General features: G+C 39.9%; 2 protein-coding genes across 5 annotated transcripts in view; both read right to left on the reverse strand.

The window, feature by feature from the left end:
• Nucleotides 1-3,760, reverse strand: part of LOC141774098 (vinculin-like) — a 30,340-nt gene extending 26,580 nt beyond the window's left edge. For all 4 annotated transcript variants that reach the window (XM_074646443.1, XM_074646440.1, XM_074646441.1 and 1 more), the window contains exon 1: nt 3,236-3,760. In XM_074646443.1, coding sequence (XP_074502544.1) covers nt 3,236-3,745 — 510 coding nt within the window. In that variant the 5' untranslated portion in view covers nt 3,746-3,760. The remainder of the gene's footprint in view (nt 1-3,235) is intronic.
• A 4,297-nt stretch (nt 3,761-8,057) lies between these two features.
• On the reverse strand, nt 8,058-12,441 carry plaua (plasminogen activator, urokinase a). Its single transcript, XM_074646448.1, has 11 exons — nt 12,290-12,441; nt 11,541-11,647; nt 11,372-11,432; nt 11,139-11,277; nt 10,976-11,058; nt 10,847-10,888; nt 10,579-10,756; nt 10,334-10,479; nt 9,461-9,601; nt 9,227-9,375; nt 8,058-8,591 (listed from the first exon to the last, which is right to left on the reverse strand). Exons 2-11 carry the CDS (start codon nt 11,589-11,591, stop codon nt 8,397-8,399), a joined length of 1,185 nt encoding a protein of 394 aa, XP_074502549.1. The 5' UTR covers nt 11,592-11,647; nt 12,290-12,441; the 3' UTR covers nt 8,058-8,396.
• Nucleotides 12,442-13,831: the final 1,390 nt, after the last annotated feature.

The raw sequence follows: 13,831 nt of genomic DNA on the forward strand, positions 1-13,831 counted from the left end.
TGGCTTGATTTAATATGTTTTCACACTTAGGATGATGCTCCACTTTAACTGGGAAAACAATGGAAAAGTGAAGGTGGACACTGACTCTGCAGATTATTAATGACCTTCCCAGTATGGCTTTTCATAATACAAATGTATTTGACTTACTTCAAAATGCTTCTGGCATATGAGTCACAAAATGCAGTCAACCAGGATTATATATTTTTGGATTTAGCCAGCAGTTTAGTCATTTCCGGATGAGAAATCATGGTTCCCTGCTGCATCCCAGTATCATATCATAATTACAATTTCAAACTTTACTTCAAAAAGGCAGTCCTGGTGGAAACAAGTGCAGAGGAGCCACTACCAGAGAAGCAGCACTAAGGTGATGTGTTTCAGCAATATGCAGTAAAAATACAACACAAACTTACATAGGTGAGAGCCAAATACAACTGTCAAGATGCCCAAAGCCTGTTTAAATCTTGACAAGACCGAGCATACAGCTCCTCAGTCTGCCTTACAACCTGCATTAACAGTCAGAAGTCTGCTCCACCAGGTGTGTCCTCCCACACTGTGAGACACATCTAGGCTCAGACTAACACGGTACCAGCTTCTTTTCATACTTAAAGCGTGAACGGGTGAGTGTTTCCTTCTGTCTGCTGCTGATTTCTCCTGAGTGAGTGAAGCCTGGCGGTCGCCCCTGCGACAATAACAGTGACCCGGATCAGCATTAATGATGTGGCCTGTATTGATTTTTCCAGTCAGTGCATACAGAGGAGACATCATCGTCTGACCGAAGCTTGCCTCATTCTGTACAAAATGACCACTTAAGGTCAACAGAGAAGAAGTGAGAGAGAGGAGGTGAAATGAGTTCAAAGGAGAGAACAGGGAAGAGAAGTGTAGGAGTTACTATGAAGGGAAGAGGTGGGAGTCTGATAAATGGCCAAAGAGTGCAGCCCACCTATTCCCTATGGAGGTTATTACTAACTGGGGCGCGGTAGCTCAGTCCGTTGGGACTTGGCCTTGAAGATTCGCCAGTTTAAGGCCCTGCACGGACCAAGTAAGGAGTGCATACTGGTAGCTGGAGCCAATTCGCCTCCTGGTTCGCCGAGGTGCCCTTGAGCAAGACCCCCAAAACTGTAAACGCAAATTCAGCACTTGATATCTTTTGTAATTGGTTATATTGTGACCAATACAGTGAAACAGCAATGACTGACAAAATTAACAACCTTATGGATTTTTAGCCATGCTAGTCGTGTGTCTCTATAGGGATAGCAAAGTCTGTCGGTCGGTCCACCACTTTGTTCCAGACTGAAATATCTTTATTATTAGATGGAGTGCCATGACATTTTGCACTAGACATTCATGGTCCCCAGAGGATAAAGCCCAATGACTTTGGTCATCCCTTTACGTTTCTTCTATTGCAAGACATGAGGTTGACATTTGTGGTTTTGAGTGAAAAGTTTCAACTATATGTGACTGGTTGTCATGAAATTTGGATTCACGCTTTGTGTTCCCCTCACGATGAATTATAATAACTTGATTGATCCCCTGACTTTTCTTCTATAGCACCATCATGAACGTAAGGTTATCAAACACTTTTGGTTTATGACCTGCAAAACTAATGCTCCCAGATGTCCCCAGTTTCCTAAATTCATTGTTCTATAAACGGCAAAATCCTGCAATAACTCAGTTTAATGAAGCCTATGGCACCAGTGACATTTCCCTCTCTAATGATCACAGTGTGCGAGTGTGTGTGTGAGTGTGTGTGAGAGAGAGAAACAGCATCCTGTTAATTCAATCAGCACTCGTTTCTTCTGCCCCACAAACTTCATTGAGCTCATCTGATCAACTATCAGGGTATAAAGTTTGACATGTGTGTGCGCACAGGAGCTGGTGAAACACACATGAGCGTCAGCTGTGTGTGTGTGACACATTTTATGGAGAGCAAAGATCAAGATGGGATTGCAATAAATTTATCTGGAAGCCACATTGATTTTTTCCTTCTACTGCTCCATGTGCAGGGAGGGCAGTGTGATGACCTACTATTGTAATCATGTATGATTGATTGAATGAACAGTCACTGCACCAGTCAGGTCTTTACAAAATGAAGTTTGGATGAAACTGGATGCAGACACCAGTGAATTAAATATACACATAATATATATATAAAAATATTTATCAGGGTAAAGTTTGACATGCATGAGCGTCAGCTGTGTGTGTGTGTGTGTGTGTGTGTGGCACTTTTATATCATTTTATGAAGAGCAAAGATCAAAGATGGGATTGCAATAAATTTATCTGGAAGCCACATTGATTTTTTTGTTTTTACTGCTCCATGTGCATGCACTGTAAACAATTGCTGTTAATTTACAGCAGGATTTCAACAGTATTAACCTGTTATTGCTAAAAGCAGTGCTTTACTGTTAATACAAAAGAAAACCTGTTAAATTACGCTCATAGGCCGTTTTTTAACTGAACTATAATGCATTCTTAAAAAACATTTAGCACTTTACTGCTGATCAACTGTCTAAAGTATCATCAGTAACAGTTTCATGCAGTATTTTTTTTAATTCTGGGACCTGATCTGCACATGTGAGGCTTGTACATTGTACATGATTGTAAAATCAGTGAATTAGCTTTATTGTTCTTCACTCACATGTTGTTCTGGTTTGCATTCTGTGCTTGTAGCCAGCTAGAGACATACATTTTGGGAAAAGTGTCAACAAGTCTATTATAGCCTTTTCCTAACAAATGCCTTTAATTGTATTTATTGTAACTATTCCTATGTCTGTAACCTGCTAAGTCTATTCATCTAGGCAAAAAATAATGTTTATAAAAATGTATATAAAAAATACAACCTAAATAGTGCATTAAAACAAATCAGTAAGATAATGTAAAAGAAAGGTGGAAAAACAGCTATATAATGTATCTTTAAACAGTAAATTAACTGTAAAATACTGTGAAATTAATAAAGTTCAAACTGTATTTTTCATTAACAGTACAAAGCTGTAAATTTCAGCGACAGTATAATAATGTTAATTTTACAGAAACATAAAGGCAACCCTGCTGCAGGTTCTTTACTGTTATTTTACTGGGAAATTCTTAACAGTGTGGCAGTGTGATGACCTACTATTGTAATCATGTATGGTTGATTAAATGACTGCACCAGTCATGTCTTAATAAATGAAGTTTGGATGAAACTGGATGCAGACACCAGTGCATTGACACCCTGCATGGTTCAGACTGTGGACTCACCCGCACTAGGTTGCTGACCGCCGCCTGCACGGCAGCCACCGGCACCGTGAGGTCCGGGATGGCTTTACCGTCCACCTCACCTTCCTCGTGCATGATGACCAGGTGGGAGATCTGCTGGGCCACCGGCTCCAGGATACTCTCGATGGTCTTGGTGTGAAACACCGGCATCGTGAACCACTTTTTACCGCAGCCCCTTGCAGAAGAAAAAGCTGCTGGGTCGCTCCAGCACTGAAGATCCTCTCTCCTCTTCCTCTCCTCTTCCTCTCTCCTCACCGTCAGACCAAACACCTCATGCGTCCACCTCTCCTGTACACCGTCTCCTCTGGTGAGTACCTCGGGTAAAAGGCTGCTGGACTCAGACGGTCGGTGTCCTCCGGATCGTGACAGACAGAAGGAATCACCGCCCTCCTCCGCCCAATCACAGCCGAGCAACACAGCTGCCAGGCGGGTTGGTGGTTGGTGCTGGTGCGCACTGACTCTCTCTCTGCACGCATACGCACACTTACGCATGCACACATCAAACACACACACACACACACACACACACACAGCAAGTGAAAGCGCTTCCCAAATTACGTCATGCATGCCAGTGGCCCCCAAAAAGGAAAAAGGGTATAACTCAATGGGAAGAAATTATGATTGCAAGATATGGCAGAGGAGGGAGGAATCAGGGAAAGGTTGTAACAGTGTTTGGAAACTGCTCTGTGCAGCCTGATAAAGGTCAACTTCACATCCATGAGACCACACTGCAGGATGTTTTCTGGAGCTGCACTAAACTAAAGCCTTTCTGGAATAATGTAAATGTAACTATTAATGACATTATGGGATATGCTATTCCAAACAATTGTGCTATAATGTACCTAGGGAACATTGAAGAGGTTGTGCATGGAGCAGATAGATAGCCAGCAAAAAAGCTATAACCAGAAACTGGTATAAAGCGGAACCTCCAGGGAAAGATCACTGGTTTGAGATTGTCTGTGATATTTTTTCAATGGAAAAGCTGACGTACCAACTAAAAATGAAAAGCAATATCTTTGACAAGAACTGGGAAAATGGATCATTTACATGCAACATGAAACATGAGACATGTGTTGTTGGAGAATATATACATGTTTGACTGTCTTCGTTAAATGTTGTACTGTTAGCCGAATTTGTTAAGTGTTGTATTGTTTGTTGAATTCTGCATGGATGCTCATGATGTTCAACCCAGAGCTGAAAATGCAAAATAAAAATCAAAGTTTAAAAAAAAAAAGAAATCACACTGGAGGAGATGAGATCAGGAGCTGCAACCCGATATGTTGGAGAAAACTGGTGGTATATGTTGTGTTTTAACGAAGCTTCAAAACCTTCATCTGACATTTGATCATGTGCTCATTAAAAGGTGTGTCAGGAGTTCATGTCTCCTAGGCCTAAATGTCCACATCTAAATAAAGACCAAGGATTCAACTTGCTGCTTGCTGGCTGCTGCAGCTCAAAGGAGGAGACAGTCCAGCAGAAGGAGACGTATACAGATCTTGCACCGCACCCAGCCACACTACTGTTTCTCCAACTTCTTTATTTTCCTGGATGAGCAGCTATCCCACTGGTTTAACACCCACCTGACAGGTTGCTCTTGATAATTTGCTTGCATTAAAGTGAAATAATCACATTTAACTGTAATGTATGGGTGTGTGTGGTTAGGGTTATGCCTCTGCTCCTCAGATGTGAATCTATGTTGGGGAAACTGGAGACCCTCCCAGCAGAAACATGGTATTTATACCCCTGAGACCCTGAGACCCGGTGCCCAACAAGCCTCCAGCCAAGAGACCAGAGACCCCCCTCAGTGTGTTTGTGTCTCAGTGGGTGTAGACAAGCGGCTGCTAACCAAACCAGAGACTGGACACTCTGGTCCACCTGGTTAGACCATAGACCTTTTCCTCTTCTTTGCTTTCCTTTCCAATCCTCTCCTCTTCATTCCTCTTTACTCCTCTCTTCTTCTCTCTCCTCCTTTATTATCCTCTCATCACCTCTCCTCTCCTTTCCTTTCCTCTTCTTTGCTTTCCTTTCCATTCCTCTTCTCTCCATTCCTCTTCTCTCCTCTCTTCTTCTCTCTCCTCCTTTATTATCCTCTCATCACCTCTCCTCTCCTTTCCTTTCCTCTTCTTTGCTTTCCTTTCCATTCCTCTTCTCTCCATTCCTCTTCTCTCCTCTCTTCTTCTCTCTCCTCCTTTCTTATCGTCTCCTCACCGCTTCTATCCTTTCCTTTCCTCTTCTTTGCTTTCCTTTCCTTTCCTTCTTTCTTCTCATTTCCATTCCTCTCCTCTCCTCTTCTTTCCTTTCCTTCCTTTTCCTCTCTTATTCTCTCTCCTATATTCTCCTCATCTCCTATCCTTTCCTTTCCTCTTCGTTGCTTATTCCTCTCCTCTCCTCTTCTTTCCTCTCCTTTCTTTTCCTTTCCATTTCTCTCTTCTCCTCTCCTTTCCTTTTTCTTTTCCTTTTATTTCCTTTCCTTTCCTTTCATCTCCTCTCCTCTCCTTTCCTTTCCTTTCCTCTACTCTTCTTTCCTTTCCTCTTCTCTTCTCCCCTCCTCTCCTCTTCCTAAGGAATTGTCCTTAAAGAGGAGTGAGACTCGTACTCGCAGCATCTCGGATCCATATATGGATGGAGTCAGAGTAGAGGAGCAGTAAAGTAAACTCTCTGTGAGTAATTGAGGGCGAATAGGAGGAACTGTGACTGGGCTCCAGTAGCACTGCTATGAACTATCTGTATATGTGGACTTGTCCAAACAGACTTTGATAGAAAGCATTGCAGCACGTTGCTTAGAGAGGTTTTGAAGTATGCTTTCAATAATGACGCGATGAGCAGCTGGATCGTGGTTGTTCAGTGCAACAAAGTGTAGCTACTACAGTAAAAATGATTACACCACTATTCATCCTTCATCTTTTTGTGTTGCCGTTGTATATGTATCTGCATTGATTGATTGTTTGTCATGATTGGAGCAGAGATGCTCAGCGTTCCTGTGACATGTTTCTTTATTTGGGAGGGGTGTGGGTGTTGGAGGTATGGGGTATTAGAGAAGTGTGAGTCAGTGGACAACCGAGCACGTAAACACTCGCTGCTCCACACTGAGACTTTCCTGGGAATCATAAGTTGTCTGACAAGAGGTGCCGCTCTGCCTCCTCAGCATAACCATGTTTAGTAGAACTACTTCCATTAGTACCATGCTGCATATGGATATAAACAGTTTGTTACCGAGTCCTTCAATAAATAGAAGAATGAAAGTGTAGAATAGTACTTTGCCTTCATTACAGCTGATTCTGGAACATAAACTATGTGCAGCCAGTGTTTGAACACCCAAATTCAGCACTCGACATGTTTAGTAATTGGTTATATTGTGACATGACATTTTGCACAAGACATTCATGTTTCCCTGAGGATGTAAACTTATGACCTTGGTAATGCCCTGATTTTTCTTCTGTTGCCACCCTGAGGTTGACATTTGTGGTTTTGAGTGAAATGTGTCCACAACTATTTGATCGGTTTTCATAAAATATGGATACACACATTTATGTTCTCCTCATGGTGAATTTTAATAACTTTATTGATCCCCTGACTTTTCTTCTATAGCTACATCATCAGGTAGAGTTGACTTTGGTTTATGACTAAGTACCTGCAAAATTATTAAGATGGTGAACATGGTAGGCTAAGCATTATACCTGATAAACATCAGCATGTTCTTGATCATTAACCACGTTAAACCTGATCTTTAATTAATCTTTATTCTTCTTCTTTTTTCACTGTTTTTGTCCCACTCATCTGCTTTATTTTTCATTTTTTGCCTTTTTATGCTGAAATAGTTTTTGTAAAAAACACATCGATTTGTAATCCTGAGCATATCAATAAAAACATTTTTTTAAAACGACACCTCTGCTGCACTGATGAACAATGTTGTTTATTTATGACATAAACTCTGAAATGACAGGTTTCCTGAGGTTTCGACTCCACCAACATCATTTTTTTTTTATATAGAGGAGATTCACTGTGAAGGTTTTAAACAATGGTGAGAATGATTTCCTGTACTTGCTGTGTCCATGAATTGCAAATATATGCTGAAATTCAAGTCAGGCAACAAAAAAGCGAGATAGCTTTCTTATGAGTCATTTACAGCTTGAACCACCAGCTCAGCTGCTATCAGTGTTTTCTTGCAACTACACTATATGAAGATAAATCTGCTGCAGTCAATTTATGTTTAGTGGAATAATTCATGACTTCTTCTTAGAGATTCAAGAAAAAAAGCCCTATTTTTTTTTACTATATGCTTTTGGTAATCAAAAAATTGTGGTAACTGAAGAAATAAGTTTCATATCACACCATAAACCTCATATTTAGTATTTCTAGTTTGCATCCCCACACTGCTACATTCACTGTATGTAAAAAGTGTAACAAGTGTGGTTTACCTACACCTGTCTTCAGTTATGAAGCTACTGACTCAGTGTGGATGCTATTGTTGTTTATACTAAAATACTTGTGATTTTCAGTATGTTTGAGATTACTGAGTTGCCTGTATATTTTTTTTTTACCCAACAACGCCCTCCAGTGTTTCTTTCACTAAAGGACATACTGAACTGAATTGAACTTGCTCAAACTGTCTGAGTATCAGACTCGGTTGTTTTGGATTTCTTCATTTCTGTTCATTTCATAAAATACATATTTTACTTGTTAGCAGATGCTCACTGCTCTTCTTCAAACTTACAGTATGAACTCAGGAACAGTGGGCCGAGTTCAGTTGTACATGTGTTGAAGAGTGTGCACATGCAAAAGAGATTAATAAACACGGTGAATATGAAATACAAAATATTTTATTTATTATCAAAAAAAAAAAAAGCTCAACAGCAGGGCCAGCCTTCTAAAAGAGGAAATGCTCATTAAATTAAATTAGATAAATAAACTTATTTTCCAATAGCTTGTTTATACTCTTAGCATAAAAAGTTCACACACAAGTAATACAAAATATACACTATATACAGTAAAACATATTTAAAATTAAACATTCACTTAGAACTGTTGCAGTAAATCTTCACTTTGCAAAACTATTCTGAATTTACATTAAGAGCCCATTAGCTACAAAACTGCTGCCAAACGTTCCTTTAAGAGATGAAATGCCCATCTTTCTGCCACAGTTTCATTTTGTGGGATACATGAATCCGTGGGTGTATTTGGGGAGCTTTGTTTCGACTGCGATCCACTTGTTGTAGTTGGTGACTTGTGTGTAAACTCCTGGTTTGTTCTTGCTGGCACAGCCCTCGCCCCAGCTCACCACCCCGAACAGAAACATCCGGCCTGACGCTTCACACATCAACGGACCGCCAGAGTCACCCTGTGGGAGGAAGACGCAACATTCAGTCATTGCATCACAGTATGAAGACAAGATCCAGTTATATATATGTTATTATAAAGGATCATATGACAAAGTAATGACAGATTTGAAGCCACGATATTGTGGACAAATGAATGTGTCTTCTTGGCATTCATTATTTATCAAATTATTTGATTCTAGGCCGAGCCAGCATTTAGACAATGACACAAAATTCCTCCATTGAAACCCTGAATAAGAATAATTATTGGTTGACAGGCAGGTCTTTAAGCCAAGATAAACCACTCTTCTGATGTATAATAAGGTCACAAACATTTGTGATACATTTCTGTCTTAACATTAGCAATGATTTCACAGAAATAATAACATCATAATGAATAAAACATGTGGAAAATAATATGTACTAAGATATTTAGAAAATGCAACAAAAAGTGAAAAAGATTACAAACTCAGAGCATAAGAAGTCTAAAATCTAATCTGTCTAAAATGGAAAGAGTGCTCCTCAGATCTCCTTTAATGCTGCTGAAGCTTGAAACGTGTTGCATATTTGTATGTTAGATTACAACTTCCTTGAAGTTCTGTCTTTGTGCAGACATTTAAAGCAAGACACTCGTTCATACACTGGGTTCTTTGCTCACCTTGCAGGCATCGGTGCTCCAGTCGGGGCTCCCAGCACAGAACATGTTCTCAGTGATGAGATCTCCATAGTACGACTTACTTGTACAGTCAGTCTGGGGGAGCAGTTTCACCTCGGCCTGCTTCAGGTACTGAGAGTAATGCCACGCTCCTGCAGACGACACAGTGTCAGAATCAGTGAAAAAGGCTCAGAGATCAGTCATGAATCTGTAGGTTAGAGGTCCTGCAGTACATACCGAATCTCTCCCTCCCAAATCCTGCGATGCTGCACTGAAACCCTGCAGGAAGCTGAGTGTGAGACGGAGGAAGACACACCGTCCGAGCAGATGCTGACTTCACTGCACATCCTCCGTTTTTGCTTTTGATCTTCAACAGGGCTGAAATGCAAAGACAAACACATCCATGAGTCCTGCCCTTACAAAAAAAAGTACACTTCAAGTTTTTTTATGAAGTAAACTTAAGTATAGTTCAAGTATATTCCCAAGTATACTTTATGTAATAAGTATACTAATATCAATGTTCTAGTAGTATACTTGTAAGTGTACTTCTTGGGAGTAAATTGGTATATTGGTATACTTTTAAGTATACTTGAAATGTAAATTTAGTAAACTTTGAGTACACAACTAGTTTACATCCAAGTTGTATTTTGTACTGCAACTATTATATGAACTATACTTCAAGTGAACTTATAGGTATACTGTTAGTTTACTAGTTGTATACTTGTAGCCCACTTTTTAGTTTATGAAAGTACGCTTTAAAGTATACTCTCAGTAAACTACTAGTTTGATAGTTTTTATACTTGTATACTTATGTATACTAGTTTTCTTTAATTTTCTTTACATTTCAATCTATGCCAAGTATACTTGGACTTTTCTGTATACTTCTCGGTATAAGCCAAGTATACTTAAGTATAATTTTGTTAAGTTTAACTCTGATAAGTAAATAAAAAGTAATCTGAAAGCCTACTCTCTTAATTTAAGTTTAAAAGAAGTATACTAATAGCACGCTTAAATACACTTCTTGTTTGTAAGGGTGCACACAAAGCACCCATACAACTCTTTATCTACCTCACTCACACACACACATGCACACAGTATAATAGTGCTCACCTATGTCATTGTTTAAGTTGGACTCGTTGAATTGTTGGTGGATGATCAGTTTTTCCACAGTGAAGCTCTGCTCCCTGTTAGCATCGGTGTCATTGATGGCAGTCTTCCCCAGGTACACAGACAGATGCTGGATGTCAGTCTTCGCACTGAACAAAACACAAGTGTGTAAACATATTACATATGAGTCATAATGGCATCATAGTATGAGTATTGTGTTTTCTGAGAGTGTGTGTGTTTTGTCTCACCCGTCAGCGAAGCAGTGTGCAGCCGTGAGGACCCAGCATGGCGAGATGAGAGAGCCACCACAGAGGAAACGGCTGCGTTGAAAGAGAGCAGCGACCCATGGGTGCGACTCTATGGGTGTGAAGGAACCACCCACAATTTTGTTCATCCTCCGCTCAGACCTCTCGCCACAGGTCAGCTCTGCAGGCAGAGACACACAGGACGAGTCAGTGAGTGATGATGAAGGGAATCACAAGATGAGAAAACAGTGTATTTAAACAACAAAGCTACCTGTATCCACAGCCGCTGGAGGTTTTACTGTTGGTTTAGAACCTGTGTGGAAGCAGAAAACATAGACAATTAGAAAGATACAAATCATACAATACTTCAATTATGTTTAAATCTTCAATCAAATCTTACATCTGGGAATATCACAGAATTCTCTCAAAGTCCTCCTTCCTCTTCGGACACGGCACCACGGCATCAAGCTCTGGTTGGGATTCCTAGCAAGTGAAATAATATTAAAAACACAATACCTTTCCTGAACATACTGTAGGTCCCATATTGGTGACTTAAAGTATACCTGCAGTAATTGTGGTTGCCAAGTCCCTTAGAAGCTCCTGAAGGGACTCTAAACTTGTTCCAGTTGAGGCATCTGCGGCCTAATGCTGTCTCGGAAACAAATCCCCTGTATCTGCTCCCATCCCCGGACCGACACATCTCTGAGGATCACATTACAAAGAGAGACGAGAACATTTAATATCTTTCACCAGATGCAACACAGAATATGAAGTGTTGCCCTGACAGTTGGCTTACCTCCGTCAGTGCCCTTGGGTGTAGGTGACCAACTATTTTTTGACCCTCTTCGTGAAAAAGCCTAAAAAGAAAACACAGACAAACTCGGTTGAGTCATATTCATAAAACCATGTGACACTTCTTGTTGTGACTATCACACCTAAAGTTACTTCCTTTTATTATTGCTTACCACGCCGACGCTGAAGGCCGCAAGGGTGGCGAGGATGACTAACAGGTTCATCTTCACTTCTTGTTTTAATTCTCCTTATTGGGGATATTTTTGTCTGAAGATGGACTCTAAAAAAAGAAACAAAATTACAGAAATGGAACCAAATATTGCTGTGCCCTTGTATGGAGTCTATCTCAAAGCACATGACAGGACAGAAACAAGTGTGACATACTGGACAGACATGTGCTTTCTTTGTCTGTGTGCTCTCATCTTCTGTTTCACACGTCTGTTGATTGCAGGTGGATATTTATGACAGATGAGAAGGTTTTAATGTGAGAGCAACAGATAGAGCATGCTCACTGTACTGTAAACACAGTCTCTATCTGTACAGTGAGTGCAATATCAATGTAGGTTAGTTGATTACTGCATGACATGTCCACAACGTCACATCACAATGCGTACAGTATCACAGACAACACAACACAAACATTGAATTTCTAGATATTGCTAAGGCAAACTTGATAATGACAAAATAACATGGTTTTATGGTTACAACTTTACTTTTGATGAACAATTCCTGTCACTTTCATGTTAATTTTTTTTTGTTGAATACGTTTTTAGCATTGAAACATTAGTCCCTGTGTGTTTGTGTCCTTTCTCCTATCTGTGTGAGTGGTGTGTAAATAAAACTGACTTAAATTGACTTATCATTCATACAAGACAGTCTTTTAACATTTTGCTGAATGTCACAGTCCGGGAAGATTTGTTACCTTTCTGTCCAAACTTGCAATCCTGATGGAGCTCTTTGTTATTTCTTCCAGCTGAGGTGACGGTTATCTCCTCTCTGTAACCTCTCTGATGTGCTCCTGTGTTGAGGTAGGACTCAGATTCACGCTGCTAGCTGCTCTGGTGTTGCAGTGCTGATCCTCCCAGCATTACCTCCCTTTAAAAACACTCAGGCTACAGGTGGGAGGGGTTTAGGAGAACAAATGAAAACATCAGTGGAGCCCAATTGCTGAGCAGCAAAGTCTTGACCAAAGAATTTGTCATGTCCTGTGACACACACACACTGCCCCCCCCTTCCTTCCCTTTAAACCACAGTGATCAAAGTAATTTATCCAAAATTGGTCATGTGTAGAGCTGCAGCTGTGTGTGCAGAAGAGCACATCCCATTAAAAAGTAGAATGACAGGTTTGATGCATGATGCATATGTATAGAAGAAAAAATACTACAGGCAAAACATGATGTCTTAATATACAACAAAAGTCTCTTTTACTCTGAAGTCGAAGCACACTCAAGTGGTCTTGATGGCATCAGCTCAAACTGGTATTTAATTCCTTGATATCTCCTGATCCCTTTAAATTTCCCCTCAAGAAACTGGATAAAACATTTTCTATATGGCGATGTTACATATGTATTCTGTATTTGCTTGTTCCAATGCCTCATTGAAACACTTACATTGATTGAATTAATATGTCATTCTGTATGGCTGAATCATTCTAGTAAAGTAAAGCGTACTTGATGTCTTTTGCATCACTTCCAGATAATTCTGACTGATTTATTTAGACTCTGTTAAGGTGAGTTCCAACAAATGTTAAGATCAATGGGTTGAGATATTTCCTCTATTGCATTTATGGGAAAACCACTGCAAGTATTCACATTTTTAAACATCCCAATGAAGCTCTGGGATTCATCATCACCCATTATCTATTAAGTGATTCCTTAATTTTGTCGCAGTGCATGATATTCCAGTCTCAATCAAAGTAGCATACACCATTTACAGCATATACAAAATGCAGTAGTCTACTTTTGACCAGATCAAGTAAAAAATGAACATGTTATGTCTATATTTTAGGACTTGTTCAATTCTATCACCTTTAGAATTGGTTTTAACACTTTAACTTATAAAGCCCTTCATAGTCTTGCTCTATCTTACAGTAGTGACCTCTTCTGAAAGTCTACTTTTATATAAAAAAAAGCTTTTTATTATGTGATCTTTTTTATGTGCTTTCCCCCGTCTAATTGTATGCATTTTGACAGTTTGATTTGGTGTTTGTGTTATCTGATGTTTTTACCCATACTTTTTTTCACTCATGCTTTACTTGATTGTTGTATTTATGTTTGTTGCTGTCACTTGTGCCGCATCCTGTGGCTTCATAAAAAGGTGCTATAGACGTGTGGCAGCCGCCCATTCTCTGGTGCTTGCTGTTATTTATAATTTCAACGAAATGATGCTAGGCAACAGTTTGGGTCCATGTTTACATCCTGTTAGTTTATGTCATTCACACATACTGCAACAGGAAATAAAGTGG

Source organism: Sebastes fasciatus, chromosome 9, assembly GCF_043250625.1.
Source record: "Sebastes fasciatus isolate fSebFas1 chromosome 9, fSebFas1.pri, whole genome shotgun sequence".
Taxonomy (NCBI): Eukaryota; Metazoa; Chordata; class Actinopteri; order Perciformes; family Sebastidae; genus Sebastes; species Sebastes fasciatus.